The sequence below is a fragment of the Aristolochia californica genome, unplaced genomic scaffold (genome assembly GCF_029961685.1).
Source record: "Aristolochia californica isolate CCGP_79_NKW_82.1479 unplaced genomic scaffold, dmAriCali1.0.hap1 SCAF_15, whole genome shotgun sequence".
Lineage (NCBI taxonomy): Eukaryota > Viridiplantae > Streptophyta > Magnoliopsida > Piperales > Aristolochiaceae > Aristolochia > Aristolochia californica.
In genome coordinates, this window is record NW_027181826.1 from 24011756 (window position 1) to 24031838 (window position 20083).

The 20083-nt window shown below is 37.1% G+C and overlaps 2 protein-coding genes across 2 annotated transcripts; both read left to right on the forward strand.

Moving 5' to 3' along the window:
• Nucleotides 1-6442: 6442 nt before the first annotated feature.
• Nucleotides 6443-10623, forward strand: LOC137951849 (uncharacterized). The gene is made up of 10 exons (XM_068798797.1): nt 6443-6639; nt 6941-7045; nt 7863-7924; nt 8016-8099; nt 8186-8217; nt 8344-8425; nt 8840-9089; nt 9226-9453; nt 9634-9926; nt 10154-10623. Exons 1-10 carry the CDS (start codon nt 6616-6618, stop codon nt 10398-10400), a joined length of 1407 nt encoding a protein of 468 aa, XP_068654898.1. The 5' UTR covers nt 6443-6615; the 3' UTR covers nt 10401-10623.
• Nucleotides 10624-13048: 2425 nt separating this feature from the next.
• LOC137951758 (ubiquitin carboxyl-terminal hydrolase 2-like) lies at nt 13049-19647 on the forward strand. Its single transcript, XM_068798647.1, has 6 exons — nt 13049-13280; nt 14288-14337; nt 16056-16102; nt 18389-18435; nt 18519-18621; nt 18732-19647. The coding sequence occupies exons 2-6, from the start codon at nt 14307-14309 to the stop codon at nt 19500-19502; spliced, it is 999 nt and encodes a 332-aa protein (XP_068654748.1). The 5' UTR covers nt 13049-13280; nt 14288-14306; the 3' UTR covers nt 19503-19647.
• The last annotated feature ends 436 nt before the right edge of the window (nt 19648-20083 follow it).

The following is a 20083-nucleotide window of genomic DNA, read 5'->3' on the forward strand; positions in this document are numbered from 1 at the left end:
TACGATCGAAAAAGCGAGTTTGACCGAGGTTTGACCGGGGCAAGCCACGATACGTCGCTTTCTGGTCTGGGGTTTTTTTCTGGACGCTAGCCTGCGCGCCTCTTCCCGGTAACTCGAGTACAAAAATTGGGGCGTCTTCGTCATTTCGTTGTTACTGAGCTGTCGTCGTCGCTCATTTATGTGACCGCAGACTTGGCGGGTACGGTGGGTGGTCCTTACTGAATCTCGCGACCACGCAAAATGGTATTCCTCGCATACGGGTGATTCGCCGAAAGGAATCGAGTTGTTCCGGTGGTTCCCCGAAGCGATACAAATCTCCGCCGATCCGAATCTGCATTGGGTTCGAGTTTATTTAAATATTTTGAACTGAACATAACTTAAAATTATTATCGAATTTGAGTCCAAAAATTTTAACTTAGTTCGAGCCGAGTTTTTAGCTGAGCTCGAGCTTTAACATAAATTTTAAAATTTTAAAAAAATATAAATCAAATAAATTGTATGTAAAATTATGCATATATTTTACATAAAATTGGGCATATCTTCTATATAAATTTGGGCATAACCTATATATATAATAACTGTATAAAATTGAGCATGACCTCTACTTAAAATTGGGCATAATCTATATATATAATACCTGTATAAAATTTGGCATGACCTCCACTTAAAATTGGGCATAATCTATGTACATAATACCTGCATAAACACTCCATAAAATTGTCTATACATTTCATAAACACTCCATGAAATTGTTTATATACTCCATGCACTCCATAAAATAATCTAAACACTTCATACACTGCATAACATTATGAATAAACTCCATACAATCAAACACAACAAAATTAAATTAAATGAAATATCACTATCAATTTACAATCACCCAAATAAAAACTATAAATCCATTATAAATTTACAAACTATAGTTGTTTCTCTTCATGCTATAAAATAATATACGTCCATGTATGAGCAAAATCTCCACATATGACAAAAAAAAAATTAGTTATTATCAGATAAAAAAATACTCTTCCACTACTAGTTACTTAATGTCGTTAAAAATATTAAAATTACCGTGATGATAAAAACATGAAAAGTTATGTAGCTGGTAGTATTATATCTACACTCTTTTTCTCAGGTTGTAATCATAAAATAATATTTTAATAAATAAAACTAAAAAATATCATAATAAATAATTAATCAAATAAATTCACTTTTTGATTTTATTTACTCTGTGAAGAGCCCGAACCCAATCACTGCCACAAATCAAAGTTTGAACTGTATTTGATGTCAAGGAAGAACGATATGAGTCTATTACTCTACCACCAGCACTAAATGTAGACTTTTAAGCTACTATGGATATGGGAATTATAAGGATGTTTGTTATCGTCTAAGATGATACCCAAAATTTCATATGATTCACTTGCACCATTCTAAAACATCAAAATCATATTGTGAAGTTTCCTCACAACTATATACACCTTCAAGATAAATTTCCAATTCTGACCTTAGTGAATTAACTACTTCCACTTATTTCACATAATTCTTTAACTTTGACCAACCAGAACTTGATGAAGAATATGACCTACGACTTGTGGAAACACCCATAGAACTAGTACTTGAAGCAATCTCTTCATTTATAATATCCACTTTATATAAGGATACATATTCATCGCAGATCTTTTATAAGGTGTGTCGAACTAAATTTATATTCATCGTAGCGTCCTCCTTAGAATATATTTCTGGAAAACACATTTCGATCAACCTTAATTTGACCCTTGGATCCAAACTGAAGCAACAACCATCGATAAATTGCATTCACCTCAGTACTTCTCAAATTTCTCTTGCATTCTACTAACCATTGTCCTAATGAAAATATTTTCATTTGTATAATAAAAATTCAAAACTTCTTTTACCCTCTATACCTTACTAAGGTACAAATTAGAAGTAGGGTAGTCACTCTCATAAATTATATTAGTAACTACATTAAAAAATTTTAGAATCTCACACACCATGTCAACCTTTTCCCATTCATCAAGACTTGGCAACAATCATAAGTTGGTTCTCTAACTTTAAATATAGATAATGCCTCTTTGAATTTTAATATAGAAGACAACATGTCATAAGTGGAGTTCCAACGAGTTGGACAATCAATAACCAACCTCTTTTCACCAAGTTATAGTTGTTGTACAATTTCAGAAAAAGTGTGAAGTATAACCTCAGACAAATTTATGAATTTGACACTCTCACGCACATTCTCAATGATATCCTTAATCTGAGCAAAACCATTTTGGACTATTAAATTCAGAATATGAACACAACAATGCACATGAAATAACTTCCCACCACAAACCAATTTTTTTTCCTTGAAAAATCTTTGTTCAAAACTCTCATGCAAACGTCATATATGCAGCATTATCAACTGAAATACTAAAAATTTTATTTTCGATCTCCCACTCTTTCAAACACTTGTAAATAGCATATGTTATATCAATGCCACGAGGAGGAAGAGGAACATGCACAAAACTCAAGACTCATTTTTGTAGCTTCCAATTTCTGTCAATAAATTGCCTAGTAATAACCATGTATTCAATCTTTTGATTTTCCAAATATCTGTGGTAAGACTAATCTTGTTAATCTCTTTTAATAAAATTTTCAATTTTTTTTTCTCTACCTCGTACACCTCCATGGTCTTACGATATATTTTCTCATAATTCATATTTGCCATCTTTATTCAAAAATTAAATGAGCAAGGAGTACTCTCATTTTAGCTTGATCATATTTGCCTCCAAAATCCATAAAAAGAAGTCCAAATGGACTCTGATTAACATTAGACCCCACTCCCACTGGTTGAAAGTTTAAGGTTTTTTGTTTTTTCATTACCTCTTTTTTACTAGGGCAACGTTTCAAATGTCGACTCATATGTGTGGTCACTCCACTACTAATAACACTCAAATTGATTTTACAATGAACACACCGAGCCTTTTTTATACCATTAAGTGATATTTTTTTGAATTCCAATCACACATGAGACTTTTTCTGTCTTTTTGAAGTATGGGTAGAGTCACCTTCATAATCATTTATGGTAATTTCATCTGGGCTCACTTCTATGACTTTTTGTACTTAAACGACTAGTCTTTTAGGTTGCATTGGCCATGCTCTTGACATGGTATCAGAGCCAGGTCCAACATGTCCCGCCTTCGAATCCCACGGGGAGTGGTAAGGTGCGAGGTGGGTGTCAAAGGTGGTTCTGGTCCACCTCTCTTGATTAGTTGGTTTTTCGCACTTAAATGACTAGTCTTTTAGGTTGTATTGGGCGCCCTCTTTACATGGTATAAGAGCCAGGTCCGTCACGACCCGCCTTTGAATCTCACGGGGAGCGGTAAGGGGCGGGGTGGGTGTCAGAGGTGGTTCCGGTCCACCTTTCTTGATAAGGTTGGTTTTCCACACTTAAATGACCAGTCTTTTAGGTTGCATTGGCCAGCCTCTTGACATAGTATCAGAGCTAGGTCTGGCACATCCCGCCTTCGAATCCCACGGGGAGCGGTAAGTGGCGGGGTGGGTGTCAGAGGTGGTTCTGGTCCACTTCTCTTGATTACGTTGGCTTTCCGCACTTAAACGACTAGTTTTTTAGGTTGCATTGGCCAACCTCTTGAGATGGTATCAGAGCCAGACTAGTCTATTGAGTTGTATTGGCTAAGCATTTGACATGGTATCAGAGCTGGACACCATGTTCCGCATTCGAATCCCGACGAAAGCAGTAGAGAACGAGAACGGTGGGTGTCAAAGCTAGGTGGTTCCGGTCCACCTGGGTTAGGTTTCGTCCACCCCTGGTCCAATTGGGTTAGGTACTTGGCTTTCCGCACTTAACAAACCAGTCTTTTGAGTTGTATTGACTAGGTGTTTGATAGAGTCACTATTTATTGCCACACTATAACTAGTGTTAATTATTGATGTCAATTGAGGAGGTGTTGACATTCTTACTTCTACAACAAAATAAAATTATAAATAAAAAACATAAAAAATAAAGCAATTCAAACAACAAAGATCCTACATATAATTTAAGACGTTTATCAACAATAAGGAGAATAATGCCTACGAAGATTAACAATTCTAGGGGGAACACTTTAATGACATTGATAGGAAAAGACAAAGCAAAATTATCAAAATTATCAAAAGATTCAAAATTGCTAAAGTAGGAACTTGTATGTACCTCCTTAGGGAGGTTTCTACATTAACAATAACTTCATAACACAATATCCTAAAATAAAATTACCCAAATACCCCTGACCTTTAACATTCTTATAAAATTACCCAAATACCCCTAACCTTTAACATTTTTATATCTCTAAAAAAAACATATGAGGTAGTCATTATTCTGTTATATGTGGATTATTTATTTTTCAATGACTGTTTCTCTCTCTCTCTCTCTCTCTCTCTCTCTCTCAAATAAAAGTGCTTCGGAATTGATCTCATCCCTTATATTGCTTGATATGGAACATGTATTGGGGGTACCCTTGCTGAAAGGACAATCCTTTTGATATGGAACATATATTGGCGGTAAGGGTACCCTTGCTAAAAGGACAATGCTTCAAGCAGGGAGCAAGAAACACCTTAGGTTCACTACTCTTCTAATATTCTGATGAAATTCAACCTCAATACCAAGAAAATAATGATTTACAGAAAGTTATAGGTCATGTGCAGAGTGATTGAAGATATTTTCACACTGGATAATACATAAGATAAAAAAAAAAAAACCAACACGTACAGAAACAGAAAGAGTGTTTGTTGTTCGGGGATATCTCCAAAAGTCTTTCCAATAATGAAGGAGCACTGCTGAAACGAAGCGAGAGTTAGAGATTTTGTAGGGTTAGGTCGGTGACAAAAAAAAACAAAACATTAAATAAAAATCTTACCTCCCGTCGGACCGTCGCTTTCGTCTCGTCGATGAAGAAGAACTTTAGATGAAGAAATTGAAGAAGAAGAAGATAAAATAGGAAGAAATCGTACATAAGATTAAAATGAAAAAAAAAATCAACACTTACAGAAACAAAGAGTGTTCGCCGTTCGGGGATATCTCCAAAACTTTTCCCAGAATGAAGTAACACTGCTGAAACGAAGCGAGAGTTAGAAATTTTTTAGGGTTAGGTCGGCGACAAAAAAAAAATAGAACATTAAATAAAAATCTTACCTCTTGTTGGATCGTTGCTTTCGTCTTGTCGGCAAGGAAGAACTTCGGATGAAGAAACCATAGACGAAGATATCGAAGTCTGAGATAGAGAGTGGGGAATCGAAGAGGGAGAAGGAGACCGAGGAATATGAAGACCAAAATCCCCCATTTCCCATTAATCCCCGCTGACGAACAACGATTTCTGCAAGAAAATCGTGCTGAAACGGCATGGAAATGGTAGAGAAACATGGGAAATGGCAGAGAAGGCATGAGAATCATAGAGCCGGAATGGAAGAGAGCCCCGCGATGCGACTCTCTTCCGGTCCCGAGACAGACTCCCGAAAATTTTCCAAATCCCCTTGATTCCCAAATCCCGCTCGTTAAATTAATAAGCCGGCTCATGAGCCGTCGAGCCGAACCTAGATTCAGTCGAGCTCGAGAGATACCGAATTGAACCGAGCTGGCACCGAGCCGAACTCGAGCCGCTCGCGAGATGACTTGGTTCGAAGCCACCTCTAGTTCTCTATTCGGGTGGAATGACCTTATATAAAGGTTTTGTTTAGATTTAATTTCAATGGTCCAAATTGAACTCTGCATAAATTCGACTAAGATTTTAATTTATATTTTTATTATTTAAATAAAGAATATATTAAAAAAACTATATATAAAATCTAGATTGGACCAAATAGATTGAACACAATTCAACTAGACCTAATTATTTGTCTCAATTATAGATTTACAAACTAAGAACGACAGATAAAACCATTCAACTGGTAAACCTTCTAACTCGATTGGACTGACTAATCGTTTAAGGGGCTTCCAGATCGAAGAAATTGGAAGGGGTTTATATCGATTTAGTTAATATTAATTCAAAAAATCAAACAATTAGAAGAAAAAAATCTGTGGGGGTACAGAAATTCACTTTATAATTCTTTTTTTTATTTTTTATTTGTGATTCTTAAGAAAAAAAAGTATAGATCTATGTTCACATAAATCAGGTGGTCTCTTTCTTTAAATGAACTGTCACATTTGAAATAAATTTAAATTATTTAAATTATATTATCTTATTTTGGATAATTTTTTATTTAAAAATATATTACAATATAATATAGATATAATATAGTATCTAAATAACCAAAAATTAACTCATCTTGGTCCATAATAGGTGACCTCATCGGCCCAAGGCCCATCTGTAAAAGTCCAGTATAGTCATTCCGGTCCAGGTTCAAATAGAAAAGGCGAAAAGGCGGCTTCTACGAGAGCGCAGGAGTGAACTTCCCCGGAGACGTGATAACCGAAAGTCGCATGAAACCTACCAGCCCTCACAACCCCTGCTCCAGATTCCGACCAACTGCGAGGACCTATTCTTCTTCCTTTTATTTCCGATTTATTCATTTTAATCGGTTTTCATTTTTTATTTATTTCTCCAATCCTCGATTTCTGGATCCATGGCCTCTAATGGAGCTGCACCGGTATTCTTCTTGACACACTCCTATCATCTCTCCTTGTCTGAATTTGGATGGATGCTCTCGCTGAGTTTCTGTTGAAGATTTCTGATTGTGTTTTTCGTACCGATATTTAGGAGGGAAAGTTCTCCACTCACTCCTAACACCTCTCTATGTATGAATTTGAATGGATGCTCTCGATGAGTTTCTGTTGAGGATTTTTAATTGTGTTATTTATTCGGACACTTAATGTAGCTAAAATAATGCTTTAATTTTAGGAGGGAAAGATACTGATTTGTTTTCCTCATTTTAATTGATCGTCCGGCAGAGCCTGGGGGATACGGAGAACAGTCTCGAGAAGATAAAGAGACAGCTGACGGCGGGATCGGGAAGGAATATATTGCAGGGGCCGCTTCTAAAACGGTCGGAAACGGTACGTATATTTAACTAGCTTCATTTTCGTGTCTAAGTTGTGATACACTGTTGATATTTACAGTTTTGTGGATAATTAGGTGTTTCAGATGGTTTGGATTTATAATTTGATCTTTTTTGAAGTCCATGCTGCCCAGATCATGTCCGCGACGAATTTACTGAATCGTGATGGACTTTTTATGCTAAACTCTTTCTTTCTCTCTTTCTGTCTTTCTCTCTCTAGGAAAGGAATCTCTGTCAGATAATTACATTTAGGTATGCATGAATTTTCCTCGCTCGTTGCTACCCCCAAAGGCATTTCATTTCCAATTCGATGATGCATCTAATCCGTAGAACACGGTCTATATGAATGGAACAGTACACGAGCAACATAAGGTGCCTTAATTAGAAGCTTTTCTTGAAATTTAGTCATGCCATCTACCTTTTTTGTCGCATAGGTTCTGACAGTAAACAGATTTGTATGACGGACCAAGTCTTTGTTTTTCTTGGTTTCGCTGTTTGTTTCTAGGATATATGAAAGGAGACTTCTTTAATTTTATCAATTTGTCATGCCTCTATAAACTACCCATGACTAGTCAAAGTGGGTTGGTTAGTACTGTTTCAGATTATCCACTCACGGTGCATCGCTAATATGAAAATACATTGTGGCTCTCCATTTTTACTGTGTCGTTTCTTTCTTTCTTTCTTTTTTTCTTTCTAAAATGTTGATTACACATGACATACACCCCTTTTACCCTTACTGAGGCTTGAATGTAGGACCTCACACTATAAATCTCCCATGTGTGCTGTTTCTTATTGGTGATTTATTTTCCAAACAGCTGAGGAAATGGAATGAGCGATGGGTGATATTAGATCCTACCACTGGAAAGATGGAATACAAGTATGAGTATTCACATTCCTAAACCTTTGCTCCTTAAATACACCTTCATTAGTTTTTGGATTTTTTCAACTCTGTATCTTTAATGGCTTAGACTTCGAAGAAATGAGTCAGTTGTAAAGGGCAGTATCTTGTTCGATTCAAACAGCACAATCACCATCTCTCCAGTGAATTTTCAGTGAGCCTCTTACTTATGATGCTACTTTTTGAATTCTTGTAATAGCTTTGATATTGTTCCTTACTACACTCGTGTTATTGGTGCAGTGGACTGCCAAAATATGATGGGTGCTGTTTTTGTATCCTTGAGTTTGAGAATGTAATTTTTTGCTTTATATATGGAACTGGTGTTCCCGAGGTTAGCAGTAATTCTTAACTTTGTCCCGAGTCCTGATACATGCATGTTTCTTTACGACATCCACAAGATATTGGGACCCCACAAAAAAAAGAGTACTTCCTTTGTGCAGAAACTCCAGGTGCTGCTGGAGCTTGGGTATCCACCTTACTGTAAGCCTATATGCTTAACTTCTGTATCCTGTTCTAAAATATATTCTAGGAGCGATGATGAAGTATCTCAAGCAGCGTAAAAGCACATATGGATCCTGATTTAAAACACTATTATATATCCTGGTTATATGGTTATTAGGTTAGAGTACAGAATGGTCTACATTCAGTTACCAATATTGATTGATTGGGTTTATTCAATGGTCAGTTTTTGCTATGGTACTCTGTGCTGGGACCATTCACTTAGTGAGTCTACTTAGTACCCATACATGCTGTCCATAGGATTAAGCTTTATGCTGGTAAAGAGGTTCATTGAGAAAACTTTCCAGTAGCTCCCTGTATTACAAGCTGTGTTACAGTCTAGTTTATTATTAGTTTACTGAGTGTTGGTGTATCATGCTTTTTCCAAACAACCAGTGCAGCGCAGCTAGTACTAAAGGCTCATAAGGAAGCTGTCAATTCCCTTAGCGGAAATGGTTCTGCTACATTAGGAACGGTTGCAACTGTGGTTGCAGCTGCCAATTCCACAGCCGTGGAGGCTTCCAAAGAAATTGAAGCAGCCATGAGAATATCTATGAGAGCTGCACTTGGCTTTGTAACAAACAACAAGGCAAACGAAACAAATAAGTCAAATGCAGGTCAAATGGACGACCTAACCATTATGAAGGTATCAACTTCTATCCTGCTATCTTTATTCTTTTGTGTCATTGTGTATGAAGAGATTTTTTGATTTAATGAACCTAGTGAATTCTCAAGTATCATCTTATTTTTTGTACAATGATCCTCTTGCTATGGTACTTCAGGAAACTTTAAGGGTGAAGGATGAAGAGTTACAACAGTTGGCTAGGGAGCTTCGTGCTCGTGATGCGACAATAAAAGAGATTGCTGAGAAATTAACTGACACTGCTGAAGCTGCTGAGGCTGCAGCTTCTGCTGCTTATGCAATTGAAGAAGACAGAAGAATTGCTTGTGCAGAAATTGAGCGCTTGAGCAAGGAAAGCAAGAAGCAGCTGGAGCTTTCCATGTATAAGGTTATATTCTTTTCATTTCTATGAATTTTGTTTTCATTCTGCTGTGGTGCTTGAGGAGAAGGCCTTAAAAACATGTTCGACTGAAAAGACATTGATCTCCTTCTTGTTGATGTTTTTGGATTGTTTCTCAATTTGTTAGAACGAAGAAGCTGCCTTTAGTTGACCTCACTAATGTGGCAGGTGAGAACTGTAGAAGAACAAACATTGGTTTTAAACAATGAGAAGAATCAGGTGCTGAAGCAAAGAGACTCTGCTTTTCAAGAAGCGCTTATGTGGCGCTCTGAGCTTGCAAAAGCTAGAGAGCATGTGGTAATATTAGAAGCTGCAGTTCTAAGAGCTGAAGAGCGGGCACGGGTTGCTGAGGCAGATGCTGATACTCTGAGGAAGGATGCTGCAGTGAAAGAGTCTGTTGCTTCCAAAGAAAAGGAAGAGCTTCTTGCATATATCAATGTTTTGCAATCACAAGTTCAGAGGTTTTACTTTTTCCCTGTCCCCATTTCTCTTTACTTAATCAGCTTGCCTTTGTTATCAATTCCGTGAGTCTAGTGCAAGAGTTTTGTATTCATTTATTTTTTGTTGTTGAATAGTATCATTTAGTCACTTTATTCAATACTACTCCTCTCAGAGAAAATTTCAACAAGGCCTTGGACTTGTCCGATTAAATATGTGCTTGCAAACAAAACTGTTTTCTTGTCTCCAGGCAGCAAAACACAGGGAAGCAAATTTTTGAAGAGAAAGCAGAGTCCTGCTCAGACGGGAATGTGGACAAAGCCTGTCTAAGTGTCTCAAGATCAGTTCCACTCTCTGAGGATGGAGATGCTGTAGATAAAATAGAAGCTGATGTGAAGGAGATCTCTCTTGAGGCAGAGAGGGGCAGTCTGGATATTCCTGTTGTGAGCCCACCGGTTGACGTCAATGATCATGCAGATGGCTCTCCTGAACCTTGAAGAAACCTTTTACTGGTCCTTGGTGTTTCTACAAATTTCTGTATGACAAAAGCCAATATCAGAGTTGCTTTTCATTCGTCCGTATTTTTCATAGAAGGTAAATATTAAAAGTTCCAGATTGCATTGGTTGCCATTTGGTTTGTGTGGTCAAATAATATTCTTAGGTTCATTTCTTATTTTCATACTTCATTTTTGCATTTTCATACTGGCGATACCTCATGCCTCACCGTTTATTTTGAGGTTACAAAAACAAAACAATGGTGGGATTGGTTTCTAATTCTCGTTGTTCAGGTTTAAAGGGTAGTTTGATCATATTTCCCAGACCTGCTATGACTGACAAAAGTAAGTTGCCCGCCCAAATGAATTATATGACCATCGAGTTTGAGGATAGAAATGACAGCCATGTGAGATCCATATCTATGGTCTCAACTCTATCGTCTCCCTTCCTGCTGGTTATTGTAGTGATGATAATGGAAGCTTTCAGAATATTAATCTTACACACGGAGAGCATTTGCAGGTTTGGGTAGAATATAGCGATTTTCACAAGAAGTAAAATATACCCTCTTGACTTTAGGCTAAAACGATTTTAAAAAGGGTTTTCATTTAAAGTTTTTAATCAATGTCCATCGATATAATGCAATCTTCTCTCTTATGCTTCAGGGATTCATGGTCTTCACAGATGACCAAACATTCGGCTTCACATATAAAAATTTTAAATGTATAAAACTTGAACGAAATTATATAAACAAGAGATTATATGAATCATTAATGACATGGGCAACGTCTTTGCCAGTTATTCTCCTTTCAGTTTCTGCTTTGATTGCTTGCAGTGAGGAGATGAATCCAGTTCTGCTCCCCCATCGCAGCTCGCTCCTTCGTCTCCTGATTCCAACTCTAGATCCCAAGCAACATCGTTCCAGTCCTGGCTCCAGGCTTCTTCTGGGCACGGAGCTTTGATGTTCAATGAAAACTCGCCTTCGTCTTTTTCCACTGATTCCATCTTGCTGTCGCGTCTCCCTAGCGAATCCTGCCAAAGCAGTAAATAAAGCGCAATTCAAATTCAAGCAAGCAGTCATGAATGAGGTGAACTTACGGTGTCGCTTAAATCAACCTTCTCCAACTCCATGGAAGAACCGACTTCGTCTTCTGGGCTTTGTTCAGTGTCCTTCTCAGAAAAGATTTCTTTGTGGTTTTCCATTCAGCCACCCTTGTTTGATTGAAAGGTGGACAAGTTTCGTCGTGAACGAACCGCAGACCCAAAGAGCAGGTATAAGTGATTTGCTGAGGAGGAAAGAGTAATGCGATGGAGATCAGACATGAATTTATTCCTTTCTTAGTTCCACCAAAGAAACAAATTCTGTTCCCTGCGTTTTGTGAAGAATCCAAACAAACATAATATCATATTATATAATAAAATCTGACAAAATACCTTTCTTGCATTCTTTAAATTGATACTAGTACGTTTGCTTGCTTCATATGTACACATTATATAACATCATGACTAAGAAAATCGAAATCTCACTAGTTTAAATGTGACCAGACCAACATATCAACGGTCAATGACAAGGAGTGAATCCGACTCCAGGGAAGGAGATGACACGAAGGGGGGGTTCGTTGGTAGCCATGGAGAGATCCTAGGAGGGAATCCCGTGGGTACCGATCGCGTTCCCAATTTTCAAGAATTTCTTTGTATCTCACTCTTTTTCTAAACAATTAAACAATTAAACAACTAACATGCATAGAAGATTAACACCGGTAAAACACCTTTAAATTGAACCTCTACGGTGATACCTCTTTCTCGTGAGACTCTTCTAAGGTTCGACCATATTAATCCTGGCTTTGTGATATTTCTTGCTATAAGAGTCATATAAGACTCTTCCATATCTACTATTCAATAACTTTTTAATTGTCAATGGAGAGATATAATAGAGATTACCAAATATAATTAGTTTCTAGGCAAAATTTTCCAAGGAAGAGACTAATGAGAGACCGAAGCTAAATATGCCTCACTTCAAAAAATCTTTTACTTTTCTCTTAGTGGGACATATTGACCAAGCCCTCATGGATTCGGTGCAGGAATTGGACCACATGCATTTATTAAATAAAAATGAGTACTTGTTTCTATTATTTTGTTCACGAATTTATTCATTATTTCCATTAGAGCAATATATCGAATTAGACAATTACCAAGTTAGACATAGAAAAAACATTTTGATGAGGTGAAATGGAATTTCTTGGATCATATCATATCATAGGTAACGATGGATTTAGGGACACATGGTAATTTTAGCCGATCATGATATAGCCGTTGATGACGGCTGAGATAGTCATTAATTGGATGACTAAGATAACAGTTTGATTGGTTGGCTGAGATAACCGTTTTCACATCGGATCTACAAGATATTTATGTCTTTTCATGGATTTAGCATATAATTCTACAAGAAAATTTGATGATATTAAGAAAGTAAAAAGGGCATTAATTCGAAAAAGAGGAGTGAATAGGTGTTTTTGTCATCTTTCAATGGCATGTAAATCATTTAACGATACTGAACCAGTAATGGATGATCAATACATAAATACCGCCATGGTGTACAATTACTAAATCCATTGAAAGTCCTTGGATTTGTAATAGTCCATGAACTTGTAAAATCTTGGACTTTAAAAGTCCAATCTTTAGCACCCGCCCTCCCTCAAGTTTCACATATAGCTTCTTGACGTTCCGTCTTCCGACTCTTCTCCAATATCAGCAGTCAAAGGACGGAAATAGGGTTTCTCCGAATCAAACTCCTCTGTACTTGTGTTCTATGAATTCCAGTTTTAACGTCTCCGCAGGAGCTAGTTGAGGGACTGTGAATTTTGTGGAGAGGCCGTTGTCTCAATGTATGTATTTGTTTCTTTTATTTTTGGTCGCGTCACTTGTTTATCCATGTTGTTTTCACTATTCTTACTGTTTTTATTTTTATTTTTAGGGCCTTATTTTTTTTTATTTGTTTACTTCTATGTGTGTTGCATCGTCCTGTCGGACATTTTTGGAACGGATGCTGATGGTTAGGACTAGGAAGATCACTATTTGCAATTCGGAGTAGCACGTTTCATTCGTGTAGGAAAGTCTGTTCTTTGCATTCCTGGGTTTGGTTGCCCGTGCCTGAGTCGTTGTGAAATCTTTGTTTGGCCTCATTCTACTTTTAGTGGGTTGAAGCTGCAGAGGCTTCGGTGGAGCTATTTTCATATTGGGGCGTAAAGCATATTGGTGCGCTGTTATTTTATTAGAATAGGTCCTCATTCTTTCCTCTTGTGTTCAACTAGGATTTGTTAAGTCCTCTTTTTGCTGCATTAAGGATACAGGGAGTAAGAAATGTGTTTGCCCTTCAGATGAAGAAACCTTTAAGTATCTGAGTTCTGGTACCAAGTTTTAGAGTCTTTTCTGATTTATTGAAGTTTGAGCAGATTTTCTCCACCTTCTTGTTTGCAAATTGTTACCTGCTTACCTCATCTTCTTTTCCTTAGTATTTTTCTTGTCTCAATTTTAAGTATGCCTTTTTCTATATATAAACTATTAGAATCTTATCAAATCCTTAGTGTTGAAAAAATGGCATTGTTGTTTTGAGAATGTAGAATCAATTACGAAGTGATGGCCCCGGTGGTATTAGTTATACAATATATTTTTTTGTGAAAAGTTAGAGCATGTTCAGCTCGGTCTGTTATGCTAATATTTTTGGGTGGTATGAGAATCAATTGTTTATTGTTATCTGGTATCCACTATAACCAGCCCTGTATAGCATTTTATGTTAATGACAACTGATTCTTTGATAGGTTAATGGTTTCCTGTTGACCTACAACTGTTTTTTGTTTATATGTAATTTCTCATCTATTTCTCTACCATGCAGCTTGAGAAATTTCCTCAGCATGTCGTGGTGCACAATTGAATCTGATCCCGGTATACTTATATCTCTTTTTTCAAATTTATTATTATTATTTATTTGAACATTGGTTAGATACATACTGAATGTCCCCATGGATTGGTGGGAATTGGACTTGAACTCAATTCTCACATCAAGAATATGTTTAAAAAAAAAGAATATGTTTGTCTGCTAGAGACTGGTTATGAGTTAGATTTTTTTTTTCCTGTTTTGGCTCCAAAAGGACCATAAGCACAAAATGAAATTAAGTACCATATATATAAAAAAGAAGAAAGTAAATACCATGGAACAGATTTTTGTTTTCTATGGTAAACAGCTTAAACCACCTAGAACCAACTTCATTGCAACTACCGTAACTTTTTCATTTTTTGGTTTATTATTTGAGAGCAAAAGAGTTTTTATTCATTGCCTAGAAAAAATTATGTTGGGTTCTAAATATTATGAAGAAACAACTGAAATAATTATTACTTTTTTTATGCCACTTGGCATGACTAGGCCTCAAATCATGTTTATATTTGTCCTTAACCATCCAATCTTTCAATTACTTGTTAAATGAGAAACTCAGTAGTCCTCTTTAACAACTAAAGACAGGAGACTGATACCCTGTTGGTCTCTCATTGACAGTATTGATCAATTTGCCAAGGTATCTTTTTTTAACTTTAGAAGTCTTCCCTTGTGTGGCTGCTCATTTCATCTTTCTCCCTGGCTTAATCTTCTCATCTGTTCAACATTTAGAAAGAACCAAAATGGTGTTGAAACATGTCATAAACTAGACACCTGTCTATCCTTGCTCTTTTCAGTGAAAAAGAATGGAAAATTATCATTATTTTTTTCTGTCCAGAAGCCTTTTTTTCTTTTAAACTTAAATTTGACATGTAAGGAGATGGAAGTGGAGTTTACTATTTATACCCAGCTGGCAGATGGTGTACGATCACTGTCAGGTGGCTAGTTGTCTAGGTGCATACATTCATCATGGCAAAGAGTGGTGATGTCTTTGAAATATGACATTCTAGAATAGTTAAGCATACATGATGAAAAAAGAAGTTAAACGGAGAGTGCTATCTGATATTGAAAACAGACTGGAATACATGATGTTGGTTATAAGCAAGAAGCAGAGGAGATCCTTGGATGTAAGCAAGAAAAAGAGGGAGGTCCTCTGTACAGCAACTGCACGAGCAGGCTAAAACACTTGTAAGAAGGATGTACTGTGAAGATACTGCATTGGTAAAAACTGTCTAACTTTAGTTGATAATGTCGCGAGGACAGAGAGGATAGTTGAAAAAATTGAAAGTACAGTAGAGGAGATTTGAGAGGGAGAAAACAAGGAGATGAATGTAGTGAATACTCTTGCTAGAGAAGGGACCAATAGCCAACTTTTGGTGTAAGCAGCTCTTTTCTTTGCCCTCTTTATCTCTTTGCTTTCTGTTTGTTGTATTTTTTGGGTTTAGAGTCTTTTCTGCCTTTGACCTTGTTTCTTTTTTCTTGCTTTATCAAATTCATCTTTATTAAAAAGAAAAGTTCTGTAAGAGAATTACTCACTGCTGCATTCGCTAACTGGTCTTTTTAATGAGATAATTTCTGAGCACAATTCTGAACTTTATATGTTACTTAACTAAATGGCTCGGTTTTTGAACTTCAAGTTTGACATCTGCTTTTATTTATTGGTTTGTTTCTCTCTTGAAAAGAATGCATTCTTAAGAAGTAATTGCTGACAATGCCTGATTCGCATTGACAGGTGTTTTTACTGAACTTATACAACAAATGCTAGTAAAAGGCGTCCAGGTAATTTGTGTTCATTTGTTGCAAGTGCTTGAGAAACGTTTTCTGCTGCTGTAGCTTTTAGTATAAGGACTTTTGTTGTCAGTTGATATGATCAAGGATGTGGGTCATGTGTGCATTGCACAGGGGTATCTGGAAAATAGGATCTTATCTGCACAATTACTCAGTCATATAGCCATTTAAATTCCATATAAACTAGAGGGAACATGTGAGTTCACCATTTTGTTATGCATAGTATTTCTTGTTTATTTCATTTTCATATGCCTGGTTAACACACGCAGCAATGTTTTTGTAGTGTTTCAGGAATAAGAGTTGCTTATCTGTTCCTTACCATGTCACACTGTTTCTGGTCAGGGTTTCCTTTTTTTTATGTTTGAACTTCATATATTTTGAAGCAGACCCTTGATATGTTACTCTAAAAAACATTATCAGCTAAATCTGGAGAAGTCCCCATAGCCTCCAAGGGGGAGTCTTCTTTTTATTGCACTTTCTCTTATGTTACTAGATGTTGATGATTTCCATTGTTTGACACGGTTTTCTTTTTCTTTTCTTATTATAGGAATTTTCTGTGGCATACTCTATTATTTTCACATACTTTTCCTAGTGGCAGAATCTGAGAGTTTTTTCACTGTTGGATTTGAACATCTTGTGATGTTTCAGTGGGATGATTAAGTTTTTTTTGTTGATAAACATGTATGTTCTTGTTAATTTTTAATGAAAGAAAATAATAAACTCATAGTATGTGTTTCCTTTGGTCTTATAACTATGTGTTATAAACTCCTTGTTTATTGTTTCTTTTAAGTTGGCTTAACTAGTTTTTTGCCATGGCATTAAAGAACTGCACTTCAGTTGATCAAAACAAACACCTTATTAGAGTGTGTGAGTAGGGGTGGCATCGAACTGAGCCGGTTTGCGAGCGGCTCAAGCTCGGCTCGGTTCTGGCTCGGTTCGATTTGATTTAGATAAGGCTCGTTTGAGTTAACGAGCCGAGCTCGACCGAACCATGGTTTGGTTCAAAAGCTCGCGAGCCGGCTCGTTAACTTAACGAGGGTTCGGGAGTTGGGACTGGGAGGCGCGAGCCGAGAGCAGGAGCGGGGGGGGGGGGCGGAATTCTTCCTCCTCTCTTCACCGCCGAGCCCCTCCCATCTGCTTCTGTGGCTGCGTTCGTCGCCGTCGATAGCTGCTCGTTGGCCGCATTTGCCGCTGCTCCGTTCGATTTCTTCCTCCCTTCATCTTCCTTCACCGCTGCTTCGGTCGCCGCCGCCTTCGTTGCAACCGTCAGCCCTGAGGATAGCTCCTCGCTGGCGCCGCTAGACCCCCTTGCCCCCCCGCGTCGTCTCGGTGGAAAACTAGAGACCTAAGTTAGGGGAGAAATAATTTTTCCCCTGCGCGTGAAGGCATCGTGCGATTTCACACGTGTGAGATCATAAGCACATAAAAAAAAATTGTTTCTTGAACTCCGACTGTCTCTTCCTCACGGCTCTTAAAGAGACTCAAATTGTTTGATGTACTCTCTTAATGCTAACCCCACTCAAGTTTTTCTGAAGAACATATTGGTAGCATTTCAGAACTGCTCTTGTATGAATCTATGTTCCGAAGAAAAAACAAAAATGGGCATACAATTAAGTCGTTCAAAACCATTTTTCTTAAAAAAATTCATTGTCTCCATGATCTAGTTTTCTAGTCCTTGAATCAAAACGATCTGGTTGAGTACAAGTGGACAAACCTAGTGTTGCTTTTCAAAGGAATGTTTTTGTGTTTGATTATTGAATAAAGTTTATGCATAATTATGCAGTTTTAATGAATAATTTTATGCATAGTGTATAGATAATTTTATACAGGGTTAATATACAAAGGTTATAGGTTATGTCCAATTAGTAGAGGTTATGCCCAATTTTATGTAAAATATATGCATAATTTTATATACAACTTATTTGACTTGTATTTTATGCAAAGTTTTAAATGTAGGTTGGAGTTCGAACTCGGCTCAAGCTTGAGGTCTATTATAATTTTAGGCTCGAGGCTAGCCTCGGCTTGAGCTCGAGTTCAAAATATTTAAATCAAACTTGGCTCGAACATAGGCAAGATCGGGCTCGGGTCAGCTAGATGCCACCCCTATGTGTGAGGCAATTGGTTGATATGTCAAAGATAGTGCAATAATTTTGCTGAAACTGTGATTTCAGCATTTTTGTGCTTTATGCGGAAGATCATTATTATCTAGTATTTTATTATCTTTTTCATTCTTTCTTGAAAAGGAAGAGAAACTAACAGCTTACTGCTTGGACTCAGGTGGAAGAATTGTATTCATTGGACTTGGACTCACTAAACAATCTCCGGTAATTTTAATCTTTTGCTAGCCTTTCTATTGCTTTAGCACTTTGTTTCTTCATGTTTTAATGACATTTACTCTCTTTAACAGACCAGTATATGGGCTGATATTCCTTTTCAAGTGGCGTCCTGGAGAGAAGGATGACCGCCCTGTACTTAAGGATCCTAATCCTAATTTATTTTTTGCTAGTCAGGTTAGTCTTTTCTGAGAATGTTAATTCTACTATCTCAACCTATCATTTAATAGTAAGTGGAAAAGGAAAACCCTTTTTGGCTCCCTTTAATCAAATAATGATCATTGCAGGTTATTAATAATGCATGTGCAACTCAGGCCATACTTTCTATACTTATGAACTGTCCAGAGGTGGACATAGGGCCAGAACTCTCCATGTTGAGAGAATTCACAAAAAATTTTCCACCTGATCTAAAGGGCTTGGCAATCAACAACAGTGAAGCTATCCGTACAGCCCACAATAGTTTTGCTAGGCCAGAGCCCTTTGTTCCTGATGAGCAGAAAGTAGCAATAAAGGATGATGATGTTTACCATTTCATCAGCTACATACCTGTTGATGGTGTTCTTTATGAGCTGGATGGACTGAAGGAGGGCCCTATTAGCCTAGGAGATTGTCCAGGAGGGCCTGGTGACTTGGATTGGTTACAGTTGGTTCAACCTGTGATTCAGGAAAGAATTGAGAGGTACTCCAGAAGTGAGATTCGATTCAATCTGATGGCTATTATAAAAAACAGGAAGGAGATGTATACTGCTGAACTCAGGGAGCTACAAAGGAAGAGGGATGTAATATTGCAGCAGTCAACAATAGCACAAGCTGAAAGAGCAACAGACACTATTAATGCAATGAACAAATCTCTTTTAGAGGTGAATGCAGGGATTGAGGCTGCGACTGAGAAGATATTAATAGAGGAGGAGAAGTGCAAGAAATGGAGGACGGAAAATATAAGGAGGAAGCACAACTACATTCCTTTCCTCTTCAACTTTCTGAAGATATTGGCAGAAAAGAAGCAGTTGAAGCCGTTGATCGAGAAAGCTCGGGAGAAGGCAGGCAGCCCCAAGTAAGAAAAAGGATGAGCCCACCATGATTGGTTCTTGATACTGTTGATAGGAATGCTAGCGGTGATCTTTTTGTGTAACTTAGTCTCTCAACTTCCTAGAAAGCAGCATTATAGCTCTCCCTGCCATGAGGAGAAGATTGATTTATTTATGATCCTGTTTTCTAGTGCCTGTTGCTGAAATGTTTCAAGAGACGCATTTCCAGTATCAGAAGTCTGGTTAAAAAGATATCAGTTTTCTTCGAACTTGAGAGTGGGATCTGGGCCGCGCCGCCCGGCTGATTATCATGAATTTCTACTCTTATTCTAGGAATTTGTCGTGGTATAATCAAAATAACAAAAAGTTTGAAACTATTACAGTATACACTTTGTCATTAAAATTCAAAAATTTAAAATTTTATAATAATATTTTATTCTTTTATCTGCGAAACATTAAAAGTAGTAAAAAGTTATTTAAAGTGCACTTTTCATTAAGTACACTAATAAAAAAAGTAATTCACCGATATTTTTGGTACTTTTTATCATTTTAAAGACAAACAAAACTATAAATAGGCACCCTTAATTGTCATAGTTCTTTCTGCTGTTACT